At 43.1% G+C, this 23442-nt stretch overlaps 2 protein-coding genes across 3 annotated transcripts in view; one reads left to right on the top strand and one right to left on the bottom strand.

Moving 5' to 3' along the window:
- The window catches only part of LOC133555136 (calsequestrin-2-like), a 123443-nt gene that overhangs the window by 38423 nt on the left and 61578 nt on the right, over positions 1-23442 (bottom strand). The window contains exon 2 of the mRNA XM_061904651.1: positions 11631-11688. The gene's annotated coding sequence lies outside the window, so the exon portion shown is untranslated. The remainder of the gene's footprint in view (positions 1-11630; positions 11689-23442) is intronic.
- timmdc1 (translocase of inner mitochondrial membrane domain containing 1) overlaps positions 1-23442 on the top strand; it is a 37480-nt gene that overhangs the window by 1604 nt on the left and 12434 nt on the right. For both annotated transcript variants that reach the window (XM_061904654.1, XM_061904653.1), the window contains exons 2-6: positions 8595-8932; positions 8995-9160; positions 12392-12480; positions 18237-18304; positions 20417-20495. In XM_061904654.1, coding sequence (XP_061760638.1) covers positions 8616-8932; positions 8995-9160; positions 12392-12480; positions 18237-18304; positions 20417-20495 — 719 coding nt within the window. In that variant the 5' untranslated portion in view covers positions 8595-8615. The remainder of the gene's footprint in view (positions 1-8594; positions 8933-8994; positions 9161-12391; positions 12481-18236; positions 18305-20416; positions 20496-23442) is intronic.

Genomic DNA, 23442 nt, shown 5'->3' with positions numbered 1-23442 from the left:
ACCCAAAGCTCATGCCCATAGGTGAGGATGGGAACGTAGATCGACCGGTAAATTGAGAGCTTTGCCTTCCAGTTCAGCTCCTTCTTCACCACAACGGATCGATACAACTTCTGCATTACTGAAGACGCCGCACCAATCCGCCTGTCGATCTCACGATCCGCTCTTCCCTCACTCGTGAACAAGACTCCTAGGTACTTAAACTCATCCACTTGGGGCAGTGTCTCCTCCCCAACCCGGAGGTGGCACTCCACCCATGTCCGGGCGAGAACCATGGACTCGGACTTGGAGGTGCTGATTCTCATTCCGGTCGCTTCACACTCTGCTGCGAACCGATCCAGTGAGAGCTGAAGATCCCGGCCAGATGAAGCCATCAGGACCACATCATCTGCAAAAAGCAGAGACCTGATCCCGCGGCCACCAAACCGGAACCCCTCAACGCCTTGACTGCGCCTTGAAATTCTGTCCATAAAAGTTATGAACAGAATGCCAAGGCTGTCCTTTGTCACCAAGAGTCCAACCCTCACTGGAAACGTGTCCAACTTACTGCCCGCAATGCCAAACCCTGACACTGATTATACAGGGAGCAAACAGCGAACCGCCCCAATCAGACAGTCCGATACCCCATACTCTCTGAGCACTCCCCACAGGACTTCCCGAGGGACACGGTCGAATGCCTTCTCCAAGTCCAAGCCTTCTCCTCGACTTGGAGAAGGCTATTACTAGTGCATTACTATTGCTGCGAGAATATTGAGGTGTCTACTCCATGTATGTACTTTATAGGAGACATAAGTAGGGGGTCTATGAGAAGCAGTGTATTGTTCTTCTTTCTTATTTTTGTGGTTTAAAGGCCTACTGAAACCCACTACTACCGACCACACAGTATGATAGTTTATATATCAATGATGAAATATTAACATTGCAACACATGCCAATAAGGCCGGTTTAGTTTACTAAATTGCAATTTAAAATTTCCCGCGAGGTATCCTGTTGAAAACGTCGCGTATGATGACGCGTGCGCGTGACGTCTCGGGTTGTAGCAGACATTTTTTTCCCAGCCCGATCCAAGCTATGAGTAGTCTGCTTTAATCGCATAATTACACAGTATTCTGGACATCTGTGTTGCTGAATCTTTTGCAATTTGTTCAATTAATAATGGAGAAGTCAAAGTAGAAAGATGGTGGGAAGCGGTGCACTGCAGCTGCCTTTAGCATCACAAACACACAGTGTTTCCTTGTTTAAAATTCCCAAAGGTGAAGCTTTACTATGGAACAGAGCGGTCAGGCGAACATGGATCCCGACCACATGTCAACCGGCAGGTTTCGGTGAGAAAATTGTGGTAATAAGTTGGCTCTTACCGGAGGCATCAGCGGAGCTTGCGTCCTGCTGCAGCTGCTGCGGACTATGACCTCCTCCTACCGGGGACACTGGCGGTCAACACACCCGTAGCCACACCCCCTCTGACTTTCAGGTACTATATAATCTCACTAAAACACCAGTAACACAATAGGCAGATAAGCGATTTTCCAGAATTATCCTAGTAAATGTGTCTAATATCTGAACCGCTCTCACTCCCCTTGCCTTTTTTTTTCTAGTCCTTCACTCTCATTATCCTCATCCGCAAATCTTTTATCCTCGCTCAAATTAACGGGGAAATTGTTGCTTTCTCGGTCCGAATTGCTCTAGCTGCAGGTGGCTATGGTTATAAACAATGTGAGGATGTGACGAGCCCTACAACCCGTGACGTCACGCGCACATCGTCTGCTACTTCCGGTACAGGCAAGGCTTTTCTATTAGCGACCAAAAGTTGCGAACTTTATCGTCGATGTTCTCTACTTAACCCTTTCAGCAAAAATATGGCAATATCGCGAAATGATCAAGTATGACACATAGAATGGACCTGCTATCCCCGTTTAAATAAGAAAATCTTTTTTTTTCAGTAGGCCTTTAAAGGCAACCTTCTGGTGTGCATTACCGCCAACTTCTGATATGGAGTGTGGACCGAGTCGGAACCCTACTCTATATTATTTTACTCAACTCAGTTTCTTTTTAAAAATGTATAAAATGTTGTCTGTCCTCTGTGTTCTGAGTGCAGTTCTAACACATTATCCACTACTAACCTAGCCTTCTCTTTCTCTAACTTATTTCCTTTTCTCTATTGTATTTCCTACAATGTATTAAAGGTTGGGAGTTCAAACCCCGGCCGAGTCATACCAAAGACTATAAAAAAAATGGGACCCATTGCCTACCTGCTTGGCACTCAGCATTAAGGGTTGGAATTGGGGGTTAAATCACCATAAATGATTCCCGGGCGCGGCATCCCTGCTGCCCACTGCTCCCCTTCCTTCCCAGGGGTGATCAAGGGGATGGGTCAAATGCAGAGGACAAATTTCACCACACCTAGTGTGAGTGTGACAATCATTGGTACTTTAACTATCTGATGACAACAGTCACACAGTCATTTGTTATGTTTCTCTATAAGTTCAATGAACTATTTAGACATGTTTGTCCTAATCTTTTTCTAGTAATAATGTCTTCTTCCTTCCTATTTTTATTGCGTCCTCTCATTACATCTACTCTCCTCTGGACTTTGTCATACTCCCTACCTTTTATTTCCTTATGCCAACTATCTCGCCACTTTCTTTTGTGTTCTATCATAAAGGCCTACTAAAATGAGATTTTCTTATTTAAACAGGGATAGCAGGTCCATTCTATGTGTCATACTTGATGATTTCGCGATATTGCCATATTTTTGCTGAAAAGATTTAGTAGAGAACATCGATGATAAAGTTCGCAACTTTTGGTCGCTAATAAAAAAGCCTTGCCGTTATCGGAAGTAGCAGACGATATGCGCGTGACGTCACGGGTCGTGGAGCTCCACTCATCTGAACATTGTTAACAATCATGGCCACCAGCAGCGAGAGCGATTCGCACCGAGAAAGCGAGGATTCCCCCATTTATTTAAGCTAGGATGAAAGTTTCGTGGATGAGGAAAGTGAGAGTGAAGTACTATAAAAAATAAAATAAAAGACTATACAGTTGGAGCGATTCAGATGTTATTAGACAAATTTACTAGGATAATTCTGGAAAATCCCTTATCTGCTTATTGTCTTACTAATGTTTTAGTGAGATTATATGGTCGTACCTGTACAGCCTGAAGGTCGGCCCTGCACCTTTCTTCAGCACCAGTCGACGAGTGGTGGCGATGCCCTTCTCGGCCCTGCGCAAGGGACCCTCTTCAAAACACAATCTTTTTAAATGACCGCTGCATAATACACTGTACTTTGTGTGTGTGGTCCAATCCAACCGTGTTCGCTTGACCGCCCTGTTCCATAGTAAAGCTTCTCCGTCATCTTTCGGGAATGTAAACAATGAAACACCGGCTGTGTTTGTGTTGCTAAAGGCGGCCGCAATACACCGCTTCCCACCTACAGCTTTCTTCTTTGACGTCTCCATTATTCATTTAACAAATTGCAAAATATTCAGCAACACAGATGTCCATAATACTGTGGAATTATGCGATGAAAAGAGACGACTTATAGCTGTGAACGTTGCTGGAACAAAATTTCCTCAACAATGCGTGACGTCACGCGCACGCGTCATCATACCGCGACGTTTTAGCATGATACTTCCGCGCGAAATTTAAAATTGCAATTTAGTAAACTAAACCGGCCGTACTGGCATGTGTTGCAATGTTAATATTTCATCATTGATGTATAAACTATCAGACTGCGTGGTGGGTAGTAGTGGGTTTCAGTAGGCCTTTAACTATGTTCTTCACTTCTTCTTTACTGTGGTTAATCTCCATGTTTACTTCTGTTTTGGTGGTTGCTTGCTTTTGTGTACCTGTCTGATAATTCATTCCCCACATCTCCTACATGAGCAGGCACCCAGAGAAATGTTACCACACCTCCCGCTTTATTTATTCTGTAGATTGCCTGAAATATTTCATACACTAAATTTTGTCTTGTTTCTGATGTTAGGTTTTTATGCTGATCGATGCACTTCTGGAGTCCAAGCACACAACTGCTTTTCTTGCTTTAATTTCCTCTACCCAATTAACTGCCATATAAATTGTGATTAATTCCCCCGTAAAGAATGATAAATTGTCGCTGATTTTTTTTATTCAATATTATGTTTGCTTGTCAGAGTCCATGGTTCTCGCCCGGAAAAGGGTGGAGTGCCATCTCCGGGTTGGGGAGGAGACCCTGCCCCAAGTGGAGGAGTTCAAGTCCCTAGGAGTCTTGTTCACGAGTGAGGGAAGAGTGGATCGTGATATCGACAGGCGGATCGGTGCGGCGTCTTCAGTAATGCGGACGTTGTACCGATCTGTTGTGGTGAAGAAGGAGCTGAGCCGGAAGGCAAAGCTCTCAATTTACCGGTCGATCTACGTTCCCATCCTCACCTATGGTCATGAGCTTTGGGTCATGACCGAAAGGATAAGATCACGGGTACAAGCGGCCGAAATGAGTTTCCTCCGCCGTGTGGCGGGGCTCTCCCTTAGAGATAGGGTGAGAAGCTCTGCCATCCGGGAGGAACTCAAAGTAAAGCCGCTGCTCCTCCACATCGAGAGGAGCCAGATGAGGTGGTTCGGGCATCTGGTCAGGATGCCACCCGAACGCCTCCCTAGGGATGTGTTTAGGGCACGTCCAGCTGGTAGGAGGCCACGGGGAAGACCCAGGACACGTTGGGAAGACTATGTCTCCCGGCTGGCCTGGGAACGCCTCGGGATCCCCCGGGAAGAGCTAGACGAAGTGGCTGGAGATAGGGAAGTCTGGGCTTCCCTGCTTAGGCTGCTGCCCCCGCGACCCGACCTCGGATAAGCGGAAGATGATGGATGGATGGATGGATGGATGGATGTTTGCTTGTGGGATGACAGCTGAAGCTCCTACTTTTAATCAATAATTATAAAACTCTTCTTTCCACTCAACTGGTAATTTTCCTGCTTCATATATCCTATTATATAACTTCTAAACCACTGTTTTGCATATGTTACCTACGTTTGTGAACATTTTTCCTGAGGTTGTATTTTTAACATGTTTTCAATATTCAAACCATTTAATTCATAGAAAATTTCATATCTATTGTGTTTCCGAAGCCATCATCGTTATCATGAGTCATTTCCCCAATATTTAAATTAATTATTTCTTCTTTCTTTTGTTTTTCTTAATTTCTAAAATTATCTTTGTTGCTATCTTTGCTAAATGTTCTGCACTTTCTTTATTTCCTACCACACACTGTGTCCCATCTTTCATCAAATGATGTTTACGTTCTCTTCTAATCTAATGGGGATGGTGTGGCTCAGTTGGTAGGCGGGCGTGCCAGCAAATTGAGGGTTCCTGGTACGATCCCCAGCTTTCGCCATCAGTCACTTCCGTTGTGTCCTTGAGCAAGTCACTTGACCCTTGCTCCTGATGGGTTGTGGTTAGGGCCTTACATGGCAGCTCCCGCCATCAGTGTGTGAATGTGTGAAAATAGTGTTAAAACGCTTTGAGTACCTTTTTTAAGGTAGAAATGCGCTATACAAGTATAGCCCATTTATACTAATTTACCATTGATCCCTGACATGTTCTTGATCATTCCCCACACCTGGCCTAATGGAGTAGTTATATTTATAGATTCACAAAATGTCCTCCAATAGTCTTTTTTTGTCTTGTTAATAAGACGAATAGACGAATACAAGACCTAATCCTAAATGCCCTCAAAAAGCTTCACTCACTGACTTAATTCTAACAAATATGCCCTTTAAATTTGTTGCATCTGGTGGTTTCCCTAATGATGTGAGTGATCATTGTGTGATTAAGTTTCTCAATGTCTTGATTTATATCAACCTCCTTTAATTTAATGTCTTTAATTTTCCTAAATGTTTTTAAGGCTGCATTATTGTATCTCCATCGTCCACCGAAAAATTAAATCCACTTTAAATTCACTCAGGAGTCAAGCGCATGTTTTATTTTCAAAATGTCATGCAGGAAAAATTTTTTGAAATGTTTTACTTGAGTGCACATCATTTGCTCAAAATCTGGTAACAGTTTCATCTAAAGTCCATTCAGGGGGGTAGTTTGTCGTAAAATTTGCCAGCGAGCACACTTGTCGCATTGACCTTATTTCAGATAACCATCCGCGGTTAAGGTAAGGGAACATATATGGTCAAAAAAAGTGCGAGATTAATCTGCACACATACATGAATAATGTGATAAAGTTTTGTGATTAATCATAAGTTAACATGTTATTTTGACAACACTTTATATATATATATATATATATATATATATATATATATATAAATATATTAGGGGTGTAACGGTACAAAAAAATTTCGGTTCGGTACGTACCTCCGTTCAGAGGTCACGGTTCGGTTCATTTTCGGTACAGTAAGAAAACAACAAAATATCCAATTTTTGGTTATTTATTTACCAAATTTGCAAAATCTTCCTCCCAAAAATTTTTTCTTAGTGTAATATTTGATGTGAAGTAATCGGAACCTTTGATAGGTCAATAATTCATAATATCATTGATTTTGATTCAATATTATGTTTTGGTAATGACAGTTTGAAAGAAAAAAAAAACAGCTTTGTTTTAGTAGTCAACGTTGCAACTTTTTCTAAATTACATTTAGCCTTTAAGCTTTTTTATTTCACTTTTGTTTATGTTTTTGTTTATTTTAATAGTGTTTATAGAATTTGCCGTGGGCCTTTAAAACATTAGCTGTGGGCCTTAAATGGCTTCCGGGGCACACTTTTGAAACCCCTGCTATAAATAATAAAAAATAAAATCTGATAAATCTATGGGTAAAAAGCAGAGCCTGGAGACGCATGCGCGTTTATCATAACTGTCTTTCTCATTCTGTCTCTGCCCCTCCCTCACGAATGCTGCTGCGTGCACAATTTTTGGGGTTTTTAACCCCTTCTTAACCCTGAACGTACATTGAAAATACACGCAACCCTAACTTAAAATGCCGGACATTTGAGGCATTTAAGAAACTCCACCCAGACAGCCCCGCAAAAGAGGACATATTCGGTGAAAAGAGGAGGTATGGTCAGTCTATCTTAGCCCGGTCGCTGCTAGCATGCCGTGTGTTGTGCCTCGGTGTGCATTGTTTACACAACGTGTGGAACTCGTTCGGTACACCTCCGAACCGAACTGAATCCCCCGTACCAAAACGGTTCAATACAAATACATGTAATGTTACACCCCTTAGATGTATATATCTATATATAATTTTTTTTTTTTTTCTCACTATTATGTTAGTTTTTCCTTGCCTTGATGTGGGATCTGAACCAAGGATGTCGCTGTGGCTTGTGCAGCCCTTTGAGACACTTGTGATTTAGGGCTGAAGTGAAGTGAATTATATTTATATAGCGCTTTTTCTCTAGTGACTCAAAGCGCTTTACAAAGTAAAACCCAATATCTAATTTTTACAGTTAAACCATTGTGGTTGGCATTGGGAGCAGGTGGGTAAAGTGTCTTGCCCTAGGACACAACAGCAGTGACTAGGATGGCGGAAGCGGGGATTGAACCTGCAACCCTCAAGTTGCTGGCACAGCCGCTCTACCAACCGAGCTATACCGCCCCCGCAGATGCCGATGACAGGTGAAAATCAAAAAATTAAATATTGTGCAAAAGTCCATTTTCCAAAGTCCAACTTCAATTGTGAAACGAGTGTGACATAAATTCATTACGTGCAAAGTTAGATCTGGCAAGCCTTTTATTTCTTATCATTTTGATGATCATAGTTTACACCTTTTCAAAATTTCAAATTAAAAAGAAATATATTTAACCCTAACCCTAACCCTAACGGGCTTCGCGGTGGCAGAGGGGTTAGTGTGTCTGCCTCACAATACGAAGTTCCTGCAGTCCTGGGTTCAAATCCAGGCTCTGGATCTTTCTGTGTGGAGTTTGCATGTTCTCCCCGTGAATGCGTGGGTTCCCTCCGGGTACTCCGGCTTCCTCCCACTTCCAAAGACATGCACCTGAGGATAGGTTGATTGGCAACACTAAATTGGCCTTAGTGTGTGAATGTGAGTGTGAATGTTGTCTGTCTATCTGTGTTGGCCCTGCGATGAGGTGGCGACTTGTCCAGGGTGTACCCCGCCTTCCGCCCGATTGTAGCTGAGATAGGCGCCAGCGCCCCCCGCGACCCCGAAAGGGAATAAGCGGTAGAAAATGGATGGATGGATATATTTAATTTTCAACGTTTTCATAAAAGAAGGCCTAAACTAGCTTGAGTTGCATGTTATTAGTCCATGCCATGTATTAGATTCATTTTGTTTACAGAACTGCTGGAATAAACACAACTTTGCACAATATTCACATTTTTTGAGTTTCACCTGCATGTGTCAAATCGTCCAGGCCGATAATCGGTCGATCCCAAATAAAAATACATCTCAAATGACTGGCTTGAGGAAAGGACACTAAGTGATCGTGTTTTTAAAGGGCTTGCACTACTTGAAAGCTGCTTTTTTGGACAACCTCTCGACTCTGTGCCAGGGCTTCTTTTGCCTCAGGGCTGTTTGTTTTGTGGGGGAAGATGTGGCTACAGCAGCAATTGAAGAGTCCCAGCTGTTAAGCCATGTGTTTGTCCCTCTGTGCTGCAGCCTGACGCCAGCTGAAGCGTAATGAATCCAGAGCGGCCCACAACAGGCTTCACCCTTCGGAGACAACTGGCAGATTCAGCAGCCCGGGGCACATGGAGCACCGGCCTACTGCAGGGCCTGATCCAGAGTTCTGGGCCTCTTTGCTTCGGCCCCCTGCTCCCCAGGGTCCATGCAGCTGACATGGCTTCTGCCCAGCCGGCACAGATGCCCTCATCACCCTCCTCCACCTGCGCTGCTCCTGCACACAGCCTTACACCGAGCACCATGCCAGACAACCTGCGCAAGCCAGAATTCCCAGACACGGGCTGGGACCGCATTAAAGATCTTTTTCAGAAAAAGTTAGTAGCTTTTATATTTTCCTTTTGACTTGTGCACTTCTCTGACCTTTGTCTTTCATTAGTGCAACCGAGAACTGCTCAGAGGAGGTGACCAACGTCCTAAAAAGCGGATTAGCGGCTGCTTTAGCAGGCTTTGTTTACGGTGGCCTGCCAGCAGCTCACCATGCCAAGCAGAGATATATCCAAATGAGCCAAGCTGAACTCTACACTGGTCGTGTAGAAGCAGTGGTAAGTCAACCTTCCAAAGCATATTGATGCTACCTAGCATTATGTACAGACGACAGACAAGTGGCAAAGAATAAAACAAGTCTCTCGCTCCAACAATGAGCTGTTACCACTTTACAATGTTTTGTTCTGCGCAGCTGGTATAGGCTCCAGCACCCCCCGTGATCCCGGAAGGGACAGGGGGCCGAAAGTATGGAATATGACATCAGAGTATAAAATGCATAATTGGCTATCATGAATGTATTTTTTTTAGGGCTGTAAAATAATCAAGTTTTAAAATCAGATTAAACACATTTTGGAATTTGGATTATTAATGCTCAATCACAGGTGATTACTCGCTTTGATAGTTGAAATGAGCTTAATAAAAGTCCCCAATATTTGTACACAAAAGCAATTCTATTGTCAGAATATCCTCCAGAAATGTTTTTAAAGGTTTTACTTCAATGCATGGCGTTTATTTGCACAGAACTTATTAAAGGGGACCATTATCACAATTTCAGAAGGGTTAAAACCAATAAAAATCAGTTCCCAGTGGCTTATTTTATTTTTAAGTCAGGACTTTGGGAAGGCCATTCTAAAACCTTATTTCTAGCCTGATTTAGCCATTCCTTTACCACTTTTGACGTGCGTTTGGGGTCATTGTCCTGTTGGAACACCCGACTGGGCCCAGGACCCAACAACATCCGGGCTGATGATTTTAGGTTGTCCTGAAGAATTTTGAGGTAGTCCTCTAGTCATTGTCCCATTTAATGCACCAGTTCCAGTGGCAGCAAAACAGGCCCAGAGCATAATACTACCACACTTAAACATGTGGACAAGGCTGAAGAAACAAGTCCATGTCAGAAAACCAACAAATTTAGCTGAACTGCACCTATTTTTTCAAGAGGATTGGTCAAAAATTCAACCAGAAGCTTGTGGATGGCTACCAAAAGTGCCTTATTGCAGTGAAACTTGCCAAAAGACATGTAACAAATATTAACATTGCTGTATGTATACTTTTAAACCAGCAGATTTGGTCACATTTTCAGCAGACCCATAATACATTTATAGTAAAAAAAAACTTCATGAATGTTTTTTGTGACCAACATGTATCTGCTCCATTCACTCAATCACAAAAAAATATGAGTTGTAGAAATTATTGGAAACTCAAGACAGCCATGACATTATGTTCTTTACAAGTGTATGTAAACCTTTGATTGCGACTATAAGTTTTCGCAGCTTTTGCTCAATACTTTGTTGATGCACCTTTGGCAGCAATTACAGCCTCAAGTCTTTTTGAATACGGTTCCACAGGCCTGGCACACCATTCCTCTTTGCGGCACCTCTCGTGCACCATCAGGTAGGATGGGAAGCGTTGGTTTTATCAAGGTTGTCTCTGTACATTGCTGCATTTATCTTAGTCTGCAAAAAGGAATGTGCGAAACTGCTCAAAGATAGGTGTGCCAAGCCTGTGGCACCCCTTAAAAATATACTTCAGGTTGTAATTGCTGCCAAAGGTGCATCAACAAAGGCTGTGAATGCTTACATACATGTGATGTTTTGTTTTGTTTTTATTCTTAATTAATTTGAAAAATTAAGGAAAAAAAATCACATTGTCATTATGGTGTGTAGTCTGTAGAATTCTGAAGACAAAAATGTATTTATTCCATTTTTGAATAGGGCTGTAACATAACAAAATGTGGAAAAAGTAAAGCGCTGTGTATGTTTTCCGGATTCACTGTATTCCAATTATGTGTTGTGACCACCATATTACCCAAGGATTAGCAACATTGTTATAGTAAGAACTCGACCGCACCTTGATCACAACGGTAACTAGCTTATGCAGCTATGGATATACTGAGCCGGTGAGGTGCTGCATCTCCTCTGAGTTTGTAAAGGTTTGGGCTGGATTATAAATGTTGCCTCTCACCTGTGTAGTAGAAAGATGTGGCCATAAACGGAAAAGTTTGTCGACTTTGATATTTGATTTATACCTGAAGACTGGATAATATGCTCGTTTGCTCCCGTCATTATTTATTTGAGGATTATGATGATCATCTAACCAGGGAACGCAAGTTGAAACATGAACCATCCCATCAGTCGGCATTCCATGAAAGCAGACATTGTTTTATTATCTGCGTATTTCTACGATGCTTTGTGTTTGGCTCTGCTTATCACTCAGCATATAAAACAAGCAGCTCATCCTTCTTATACTCAGGCTTCAAAATATAAGGTTCTGAATCATCATTTGTCCCGAAGTAGTTGATGTAATGCCATAATTGGTATTTTTTGTTACACAAATAGCCAATGCGCTCTGTAAAATCTATGTGCCACCATAATGCTAAAAATTACCAAATTTGTAAATAGTACATATTATGAATGTGCCTTTTACCTCATAACATATTTACTTACAGCACGTATATGAAATGTTCATGGAGGTTTTGGGATGTTTATTAGAGCGCTTTGAAAGCGAAATAGATCGAATCCCCATTACCTGAAGACCACTGGTCTATGCAACCATTCGGAGACCTCGGATCTACACAATGACGTTACTGTAAAACAAAGCGCACAAAGGAAATAACATTATTGTACACATGAATTTCACATACATTTAGGAATCATGTTAAATCTACAATCTAGTATAAACTGAAAACAATGAAAAAAAAAAAACAGATGATGTTTGACTCTTTTGCGCTATCTTAATGCTAACATAAACTGGACAAAAAAAAATTAGCAATTGCAATCATTTTAAACATTTACAAATGTTCCAAAACATTTTTAATAGAACAAAATTGACAATACATCAAATGCATTTCTACGCAACTCTTTGGAAAATAGTATTGACCACTAAGTTTGTCCTAGCAGGCAAGTCTGGTGCTCTCTGAACTCTGTGACCTGTTTGTGAATGTGTGCTCACTACAGAAACATATTGCTCAAACCTCAGACAATTTAAAAAATAACAAATACCATTGTCAATGTTTTGTGAATATGATTGCCAGAAAATGGCAGCTCTAATAACATGTTGAAAAGTTTTACCAACTTGTGCTGCAAAATCTGAAAAAAACAAAAAAAACTACACTTTTTACTTGTGGTGAAATCCCGACGCTTTTTATACAAATTACACGTTCATTTGTGGGGTTTGTACGTGCTATTGGACAAATTGATATTTCGTTCTTTATGTATTTGTTCCAATTTAAAATGACCTTTACAAGACTGGTGATTGTTAATTTTTCTTGTCTGTGTGTTTTGTGTCAGCGTGCGGCCCACAATGCAGCTATCCGCGGTTTTGTGAGATATGGAATCCGATGGAGCTGGAGAGTCGCTGCATTCGTCACCATTTTCAAGTGAGATTAAAAATATCAGTAATGCTGTGTGTTGATGAGAAACTTTTTAGCGGAGGAGATTAGAAGTTAAATGTATGTCCCAATTTATTGTCTGCTCAGTCACTCACACGCAGAACGCAAACCTGAGCTAATTCAACCAACTTCCCTCTTGCTCGCCGACCTCCCATGTCCCTCATCATTGTCAGCAGGCACCATCTTGTAGAGGCACACACTCAAAGTCACATATATTGCAGTACATTGCATGACCCGACTTTAAAATCAGGCTGGGGATTCTATGGCTGGCCGCTACAGTTACTGTAAATGAATACATGGGAAACACTGAGTCATCGCTGTGAGACAAATTCTGGCAATGGTGTGCTATGATGGCAAAGAGGAATTACCAGCTGCAGTCAGCCTTGATCACCAAGGTGACGTTATTAGGGCTTGGCTCAATTAAAATATTTAGGTGAGCGTATGTACAAAACCCAAATCCAGTAAAGTTGGCACGTTGTGTAATTCGTAAATAAAAACAGAATACAATGATTTGCAAATCCTTTTCAACTTCTATTCAATTGAATAGACTACAAAGACTCGATATTTAATTTCCGAATTGAGAAATTCCCGTTAATTCCCATGGAATGTTTCCAACTTTGAATATTCCCGGAATTTTGCAACCCTCGGTATCCGTAGTTCTGATATTATTAACGTTACGTCTATTTCGACCTCAGTAATTTTGATCACATCTAGGAATAATATGGTGGGGATCTAGAGATAATTTGCTTTGTGTTGTGATGGATTATGAAGCATTAATTTGCCAACTCAGTAGAATGAATGTCTACCTCTGGCACAGTCCATCTGTCAGGGTCAAATACCATGAGAAATGATAAAGACACAGAAACAGAGAATAGAAGACAAACCAGTAATTGCTTTTCTCGTATGAGGAGAGTAACTGGAGCAAGTTGTCAGTTACAGGCTCCTAATTCACTCTGAAAACTTTCTCCACTCTCCTCGCCTTTTTAATTCATTTGGGAAAGCCCTACATTACAAACACACACACAGCTGCACTAAGGGAGGAAGGGGGTATTGGCAGCTGTGTTGGAAACCTAACACCTGTTGTGAGAACTTAAAACATGCAAATACATTGGATACAGCAACTTCCTGCGTTGCTCTGTGCCATCTGCCAATTCCTCTTTGAAGTTGGTAGGTCAGCCTAATTTCAATTTAACGGCAAGTTTAATTTCTCTTCAGCTTGTTTACACAATGCATGAGCATATTTGAATAAAATTAGATAATTTATTTACAATTAATCCAACACCACCCATCCTCTTCCGCTTATCCGAGGTCTGGTCAAGGGGGCAGCAGCCTAAGCAGGGAAGCCCAGGCTTTCCTCTCCCCAGCCACTTCGTCCAGCTTTTCTCGGGGAATCCCGAGGTGTTCCCAGGCCAGCCGGGAGACATAGTCTTCCCAACGTGTCCTGAGTCTTCCCCGTGGCCTCCTACCGGTTGGACGTACCAAAAACACCTGCCGAGGGAGGCGTTCGGGTGGCATCCTGAGCAGATGCCCGAACCACCTCATCTGGCTCCTCTCGATGTGGAGGAGCAGCGGTTTTACTTTGAGTCCCTCCCAGAGGGCGTAGCTTCTCTCCCTATCTCGAAGGGAGAGCCCCGCCACCCGGCGGAGGAAACTCCTTTCGGCCACTTGTACTCGTGATCTCGTTTTTTCATTCATAACCCACAGCTCATGACCATAGGTGTGGATGGGAACGTAGATCGACCGGTAAATTGAGAGCTTTGCTTTTCGGCTCTGCTCCTTCTTCACCACAACGGATCAATACAGCGTCCACATTACTGAAGACGCCACACCCATCCGCCTGCCGATCTCACGATCCACTCTTCCCTCAATGGTACCTGAACTCCTCCACTTGGGACAGGGTCTCCTCACCAACCCAGAGATGGCATTTCACCCTTTTCTGTGCGAGAACCATGGAGTCAGACTTGGAGGTGCTGCTTCTCATCCCAGTCGCGAAACGAGCCAGTGAGAGCTGAAGATCCTGGCCAGATGAAGCCATCAGAACCACGTCATCTGCAAAAAGCAAATACCTAATTCTGCAGCCACCAAACGGGATCCCCTAGACGCCTTGACTGCACCTAGAAATTCTGTCCTTAAAAGTTATGAACAGAATCGGTGACAACGGGCAGCCTTGACGGAGTCCAACCCTCATTGGAAATGTGTCCGACTTACTGCCGGCAATGCGGACCAAGCTCTGACACCGATCGTACAGGGAGTGGACCGCCACAATCAGACAGTCCGAAACCCAATACTCTTTGAGCATTCCCCACTTCCAGAGGGACACGGTCGAATGCCTTCTCCAAGTCCACAAAGCACATGTACACTGGTTGAGCAAACTCCCATGCACCCTCAAGGACACTGCCGAGAGTATAGAGCTGGTCCACAGTTCCACAACCAGGACGAAAAGCGCACTGTTCCTCCTGAATCCGAGGTTAGACTATCCGGCGTAGCCTCCTTTTCAGTACACCTGAATAGACCTTAACAGGAAGGCTGAGGAGTGTGATCCCACGATAGTTGGAACACATCCTCCGGTTCCCCTTCTTAAAGAGAGGAACCACCACCCCGGTCTGCCAATCCAGAGGCACCGTTCCCGATGACCACGCGATGCTGCAGAGTCTTGTCAACCAAGACAGCCCCACAGCATCCAGAGCCTTAAGGAACTCCGGGCGGAACTCATCCAACCCTGGGGCCTTGCCACCGAGGAGCTTTTTATCTACCTTAGCAACCTCATCCCCAGAAATAGGAGAGCCCACCACAGATTCCCCAGGCACCGCTTCCTCATAGAAAGACGTGTTGGTGGGATTGAGGAGGTCTTCGAAGTATTCTCTCCTCCGATCCACAACATCCGCAGTCAAAGTCAGCAGAACACCATCCTCACCATACACGGTGTTGACAGTGCACTGCTTCCCCCTTCCTGAGGCGGCGGCTGATGGTCCAGGATCGCTTCGAAGACGTACGGAAGTCGTTTTCCATGGCTTTCCCAAACTCCTCCCATGTCAGAGTTTTTGCCTCCGCGACCGCTGAAGCCGCACACCGCCTGGCTTTTCAGTACTTGTCCGCTGCCTCCGAAGTCCGATGAGCCAAAAGAACCCGATAGGACTCTTTCTTCAGCTTGACGGCATCCCTTACCGCTGGTGTCCACCAACGGCTTCTAGGATTACCGCCACGACAGGCACCAACTACCTTGCGGCCCCAGCTCCAATCAGCCGCCTCGACAATAGAGATGCAGGACATGGTCCACTCGGGCTCAATGTCCCGCACCACTCTCGTGACATGTTCAAAGTACTTCCGGAGGTGGGAATTGAAACTTTCTCTGACAGATGTTCCCAGCAGACCCTCACAATGCGTTTGGGCATGCCAAGTCTGTCCGGCATCCTCCCCCACCATCGCAGCCAACTCACCACCAGGTGGTGATCGGTAGAAAGCTCCGCCCCTCTCTTCACCAGAGTGTCCAAAACGTGAGCCCGCAAATCCGATGATAGAACTACAAAGTCGATCAATACGGCCTAGGGTGTCCTGGTGCCAAGTGCACATATGGACACCCTTATGTCTGAACATGGTGTTTGTTATGGACAATCTGTGACAAGCACAAAAGTCCAATAACAAAACACCACTAGGGTTCAGATCCGGGCGGCCATTCTTCCCAATCACACCTCTCAAGGTTTCACTGTCGTTGCCAACATGAGCGTTGAAGTCCCCCAGCAGAACAAGGGAATCACCCGAGGGAGCACTCTCCAGTACTCCCTCGAGTGTACCCAAAAAGAATGGGTACTCTGAACTGTTGTTTGGTGTGTAAGCACAAACAACAGTCGGGACCCGTCCCCCCACCCGAAGGCGAAGGGAGGCTGCCCTCTCGTCCCCTGGGTTGAACTCCAACGTGCAGGCTTTGACCCAGGGGGAAACAATAATTGCCACCCCAGCCCGTCACCTCTCATTGTCGGCAACGCCAGAGTAGAAGAGAGTCCAGCCCCTCTCAAGAGAACTGGTTCCAGAGCCCTTGCTGTGCGTCAAAGTGAGTCCGACTATATCTAGCCTTCGTTCTCCACCTCGCGCACTAGCTCAGGCTCCTTCCCCCCCCAGTGAGGTGACGTTCCTCGTCCCAAGAGCTAGCTTATGTAGCCGAGGATCGGACCGCCAAGTGCCCTGCCTTCGGCTTCCGCCCAGCTCACATCGCACGCAACCTCTATGGCCCCTGCTTTGGGTGGTGAGCCCTTTTGGAGGTGGGGGACCCACGTTGCCTCTTCGGGCTCTGCCAGGCCCGGCCACCAGGCGCTCGCCATCGTGCCCCACCTCCGGGCCTGGCTCCAGAGGGGTGCCCCGGTGACCCGCGTCCGGGTGTGGGAAATCTGGGTCCTCGATATGTCTTCTTCACACACTGGCACAGTCACTACAGAAAAAAAAATCTGTAAATCATACATTATTCTTCAAGAAACGCTATTTGTACAGGAATTTTCCACGCTGGTACTGGTTAATTCTAGCTTAACTGACTCCTCACACGGGCTGACAGGCACTGTAATTGCCTGTTCCGAGCTTGCTCTAGTGTTGTTAGTCAAGTGTGACTCAACCAGTAATCTATGTTTCTAGGTAGAGGGATGGCGCCTTCCCGGTTAGGGTGAAAGCCGTCCTTCCTCAGCAAGGCTGGCTTGCCCCAGAAAGAGGGCAAATTATCAATAAACCTTAGTCCCTGTTCTCTACAAAAACTAGCGAGTCACTTGTTTAGCAAGACTAAGCTGTTACACTTCTCATCATTGCTACTCGTAGGCAGGGGGCCCATGACAAGTACTCGTTGCTAAGACATCTTTCTCCCAAGATTACAAATTTAAACTATGTTCCTCTTTGTAATCTCTGACTGTCTCATCCTAGTGTCATTGGAAACGACGTATACAACTATGTTTGTGTAGCTAGTGATGCGATTAGCCTCTCGTACGTGTTTACTGAGCCTAGTGCGAGTGACCTCCCTAAGATTAGTTTCAAGGTCGGATGCTTGGGCATCAGGATCTTCATAGTTTCATCGATACATGTCTTCCGTTTAAAACTTTTTTAACACCGTAAATTATTATAGCTTTTACAGCCTTATTATATCCTTTTCTGACCTAATATGTTTCAGCACAGCGTAGATTATCGTAGCAACGCTATACTTGTACTGCTTTGCCAAATCGGCAACACTGAAACCTTGATCGTGTTTTTCACTTATTTCTTTCTTTGCTTATTGTTGTCAGCACTGTCCCTCACACTCACTTTCAACTGAGTTTTGTCTTTTTAGTTCTTAGCTAATTCAAACGAATGCATGTTTTGGGCATCTCTTATGGGTTTCACTGTGACATTGTGAACGAGTCATGAGGAGACATGTTACCTAGATTTTTGTTTGAAACCAAAAGCATCACAATTAGCCGAGAGACAGCTCTCGAGGTGCTCTTGTAAGCCGAGGTACCGATGTACTTTCAAACTTGTGCACACAAGTTTGTATCGTTCAATGTGCATGCAAAGTTTTAGTGTATATTCCCTTCTGATAATATATACTGTATATATCCTTTTGACCATAAAGGTTTGTATGGACATTTTACAATTGTGATGCATTATCTTAAGACTTGTAGTTCTAAATTTCAGCTGGTTATTTCATCACAACAATTTATTGATCAAGTGCAGGATTATTTTTTGATTTGATGACATGTTTTTGTGTCTCCCATGTTCTTCTGTCCTTCCTCCAGTTCTGTCAGCACAGGCCTGTCGGTGTACCGAGACAAATACACCCTTGGCCATTTTGTTGCAGCTGGAGGTGAGTGCAGGAGTTCTTCTGCTACCCCCATTGTCCAAGTCAGACCTGCTCTTGTAGTTAATTGTTTTTACAATCAGGGGCTTGTAATAAATTCCAACTGCCATTCAGTTAAAAACAATGCTCACCGTGCTTCCATCGTAAAATAGTTTCTGATACTGAATGGAATTAGCAGCCAGCACAGACATATCAATGTGGCACAGCGGCATGAAAAAATGTGCGTGTGAATATATATTAGGCCTGTCAAAATTAACCAGTTAACTCAATTGATTAATTACAAAAAAAGTTTAGCATTAATCATGTAAACTCTTAGATTAATCATACAATTGATTTTGACCGTACAACCTTTTACCTTAACTGCTATAAGGTGAGTGAATAGGTCAATGCATACATCATTACAAAAATGATTAAGGAGAAATTTCACTCCAAAATACAGCCTGAAAGAACTTTAGATAAAACTGTTACCGAGTTCGGTGCAAATAAATGACATGCATTCAAGTAAAATGTTTAAAAACATTCCTGGATGATAATATGACAATAAAATTGCCTTTGGGTACAAATGTTCCTTTTCTTAAACTAATTTCAATTTTGCAAGCGAGTAATCACAATTGCAAAATGTAACTAATCTGATTAAAAACTAATCATTTGACAACCCTTATATATATATATATATATATATATATATATATATATATATAGATATAGATATAGATATAGATATAGATATATATATATATATATATATATATATATATATATATATATATATATGTATGTATGTATGTATGTATGTGTGTGTGTAAGTATGTATGTATGTATGTATATACTGTATGTATGTATATATAGTGAGTGAGTGAATTATACTCATATAGCGCTTTTCTCTAGTGACTCAAAGCGCTTTACATAGTGAAACCCAATATTTAAGTTACATTTGAACCAGTGTGGGTGGCACTGGGAGCAGGTGGGTAAAGTGTCTGGCCCAAGGACACAACGGCAGTGACTAGTATGGGGAAAGCGGAAATCGAACCTGGAACCCTCAAGTTGCTGGCATGGCCGTTCTACCAACCGAGCTATATGTATGTTTATATATATATATATATATATATATATATATATATATAAATATTTATTTATATGTATCATTCCCTTACTCACCTTTCCAGTGGAGGCGTCTCCCCTCTCACTTTCTGTGCTTCTCTGCCCTGACTCCTACAGGTCAATAGGGGTTGTGGAGTGACTATTATTATTATTATCTACTGATGATAGTCAGATGTGAATGAGCTCAGCTCCTGTTCTCCATGTGTAAAGTGAGAAACACAGCTGATGCTCCAGAAGGAAATAACCCCAAAGACAGCTATTGTAAAAAAGAGTGCACATTTAACTTTATAAACAACCAGGACCTTCATGATGCATTTCAGGCTAACTAGCTAACTAAGTAGCAGCATTGTTTTAGAGCGGAAACGTAACATTTGCCTGCAAAAGAACAAATGTACGACGTGCACAGAGGTTGTTTATAGTGTGCAAGACATGTTTTTATTCCTCAAACACAGACCTGGTGTAAAGTGGAGCTAATATGTTTTACTACAAGTAGTGATGAATACGGTACTTACTTTCTTGAAAAAATTTCTTATGTCCATTTTGCATCTGTTCACGTTGTTCTGCGGCATTGTGTGCTTCAAAGCTGCACACCTGCAGGACCGCAAGCAAGGTCGCAGAGAAAATGTGGACTGGATTTTGAGTGATGTGACATTTTCTATATGAACAAGTGGAATGGATTGGATACCGACACAATAAAGGGGCTCTCTACCTTACGCTATGAAGTGAGGGGAAACCGAGTGAATAATGACAGGTTATATGATTATTTATTTAAACTCATATTCGAGCCACTTAATAATGAATATGTCGGCATGTATTTGTAAAAAAAGAAAAGAAAAAAAAGAAAATATCACACCACATTTTTTAGGGGGTTTTAAGAATATTTTAGGGGTGCTAGATTTCCCTAAAATATGCCTAACAACGGCGATGTATTTGTGTGTGTGTGTGTATAGTATTGTCTGTGCATTCATTCATGAGAACCAATAATAAAAGTTTATGTATGTGTGTGTGGATGCCTAGCTGTGACTGGAGGTCTTTATAGGCTGAACCTGGGCCTGCGAGGTATGGTGGCGGGCGCCATCATCGGAGCAGTGTTGGGGTAAGCAGCCTGTTGTCATTTTCACATCACTCCTCCGCTAACTCCATTAACATCATGTTTATTCTCTTATATTTGTGTGCATGTTCACAACGCTTAAAAGCAATGAGCACTCTGGCAGCCAGCTGCGGTCCTTCCAGCAACGCTCTGTGGCCCAGCTGAGCTACACCCCCCTTGCTCTCCCTCCCCTAACCCTTTTCCCCAACCTTGACCTGGCTGCCAGAGGCGCTCATGTGCATGAAGTAGTGCCGTGGTTTGGCTAATAGAGCAGAGATGTCAGCCAAGGCAGCAGCTGCCACTCTCCTTCTCTCCACCATCTCTGTTATTGCAGCCTCTCTTTGAGCACAGTCTGATGTGGACTAAGGCTTCACTGTCATCTGTCTCCTTTCCCTGTAGTGTAGCACACATTGTTTCCTGTTGTTTGGCACAGATTCATCACGTTTCCATGCACACAGTATTTTCAGTAAAGGCTGATATTGTCTTTAAAGACAAGACAAGCAATAAGAATATTCCGAATGCTCATCATTGTCATCACATTTTATTTCAGACATACATTGCTCAGAGTAAGATAAAAACCATGAAGACCGGTTTGGTCAGTATGAGTATAATGCTATTTCTTAGGTCTGTTAGCCTACACATGCAAGTGTACATGAGGTTATGGAGGACAGTCGCACAGGTAGATACAGCAGCATTGACAGACATTTGACTGGGGAAGCTTGAACAGCATCCTCATGCCATAATTGTCTGCCACCTGGGGTTTATGCCTCTGGCTTTTTTGTAATTCCACCTTAAAGGGGAACATTATCACAATTTCAGAAGGGTTAAAACCAATAAAAATCAGTTCCCAGTGGCGTATTTTATTTAAACATTTTTCCCATCACGCAATATCCCGAAAAAATGCTTCAAAGTGCCTGATTTTCACCATCGCTATATCCACCCGTCCATTTTCCTGTGACGCCACTGCGTGATGCCAGTACAAACAAACATGCCGGATAGAACAGAAAGATATAGCGACATTAGCTCGGATTCAGACTCGGATTTCAGCGGTTTAAGCAATTCAACAGAGTATGCATGTATTGAAACGGATGGTTGGAGTGTGGAGGCAGATAGCGAAAACGAAATTGAAGAAGAAACTGAAGCTATTGAGCCATATCACGACAGACAGCGGCAACGAGGATGAATTCGGCGATCGCCTTCTAACCAACGATTGCATCTTTTAACTGGTGCAACTTGAATCCGTCCATTGGTAAGTGTTTGTTTGGCATTAAATGTGGGTGGAAGGAAACGCTGGATGCAAATATAGCTACAAATGAAGCATAATGATGCAATATGTAGATACAGCTAGCCTAAATAGCATGTTAGCATTGATTAGCTTGCAGTCATGCCGGGACCAAATATGTCTGATTAGCAAATAAGTCAATAACATCAACAAAGTTCACCTTTGTGATTTCATTGACTTTATCGCTGGAAATGCATCGGCTTTGAGTGTCGCAGGATATCCACACATCTCTGTGCCATCTCTGTCGTCGGTAAAGTGTGCAGAACAATCGAGAGACTTTCGCATCTTTTGACCACTGCTGCAACTTGAATCCGTTGATTGGTATGTGTTTGTTTGGCATTAAATGTGGGTGGAGGGAAAGGCTGGATGCAAGCTACAAATGAGGCATAATGATGCAATATGTACATACAGCTAGCCTAAATAGCATGTTAGCATCGATTAGCATGCCGTGACTATTGATGTCAGATTAGCACAATCCACGTAAATCAACTTGAATCCGTCTCTGTTCGTGTTGTTACACCCTCCGACAACACACCGACGAGGCATAATGTCGCCAAGGTACGGGAAACAGTTGAAAAAAACGAAAATAATAGAGCTAATTGGACTAGGTGTGTGTAATGTGTTTGAGAAAATGGTGGTTTGCTTCCTCTTGTGACGTCACGGGTGAAAGGTCAACAATTGAAAGACGTTTCCATCGCCAAATTCACCCTTTTAGAGTTCGGAAATCGGTTAAAAAAACATATGGTCCTTTTTTCTGCAACATCAAGGTATATATTGACGCTTACATAGGTCTGGTGATAATGTTCCCCTTTAACAGGGCAGTTTACATAAGGGTACGATATGCTTTATGAAGTGCAAGTTTGACAGATACTGAGCGCATGGAAAACCTACGAGTTGCTAGAATGTTGCCAACATCTTTATTATATTAAAACAAAACAACATTGTTTATGGGGTTTTTTTACACCAAAAAGACAAAATGAGAAATATGTTATATACAGTGTACTATACTATCATCAACTGTATGTCTTGTTTAAATTTTTCACATACAGCTATAAAAAATATTAGTTATGATGGATCCATCCATCCATTTTTTTTACCGCTTGTCCTTTTCGGGGTCGCGGGGGTTGCTGGAGCCTATCTCAGCAACATTCGGGCAGAAGGCGGGGTATACACCCTGGGCAAGTCCCCACCTCACCGCAGGGTCAGCACAGATAGACAGACAACATTCACACTCACATTCACACACTAGGGTCAATTCAGTGTTGCCAATCAACCTATCCCCAGGTGCATGTCTTTGGAAGTGCGAAGAAGCCGGAGTACCCGGAGGGAACCCACACAGTCAAGGGGAGAATATGCAAACTCCACACAGAAAGATCCCGAGCACGGGATTGAACTCAGGACCTTTGTATTGTGAGACACATGCGCTAACCCCTGTCACACCGTGCTACGGATGTTGAAATATTTAAGAATACCTTATTATTACATTTGTTTACTGCTCACCACACAAACTCAAACCTTTACTGCCTCTCCTCCTCACCATGTCAACAAAATCCTATCATCCTTTTCCAGGCAGCAATTATCATGTTCAGTAACCACTGAACTACGGCTGTCAAAATGATTAAAATATGAATCTTGATTCATCAAATGTCCTCCATAGTTAACTCATATTTA

This window comes from Nerophis ophidion, linkage group LG06, assembly GCF_033978795.1.
Source record: "Nerophis ophidion isolate RoL-2023_Sa linkage group LG06, RoL_Noph_v1.0, whole genome shotgun sequence".
NCBI lineage: Eukaryota > Metazoa > Chordata > Actinopteri > Syngnathiformes > Syngnathidae > Nerophis > Nerophis ophidion.
Note: the sequence above shows the minus strand (reverse complement) of the source record. Positions and strands in the feature narration are given on the sequence as shown.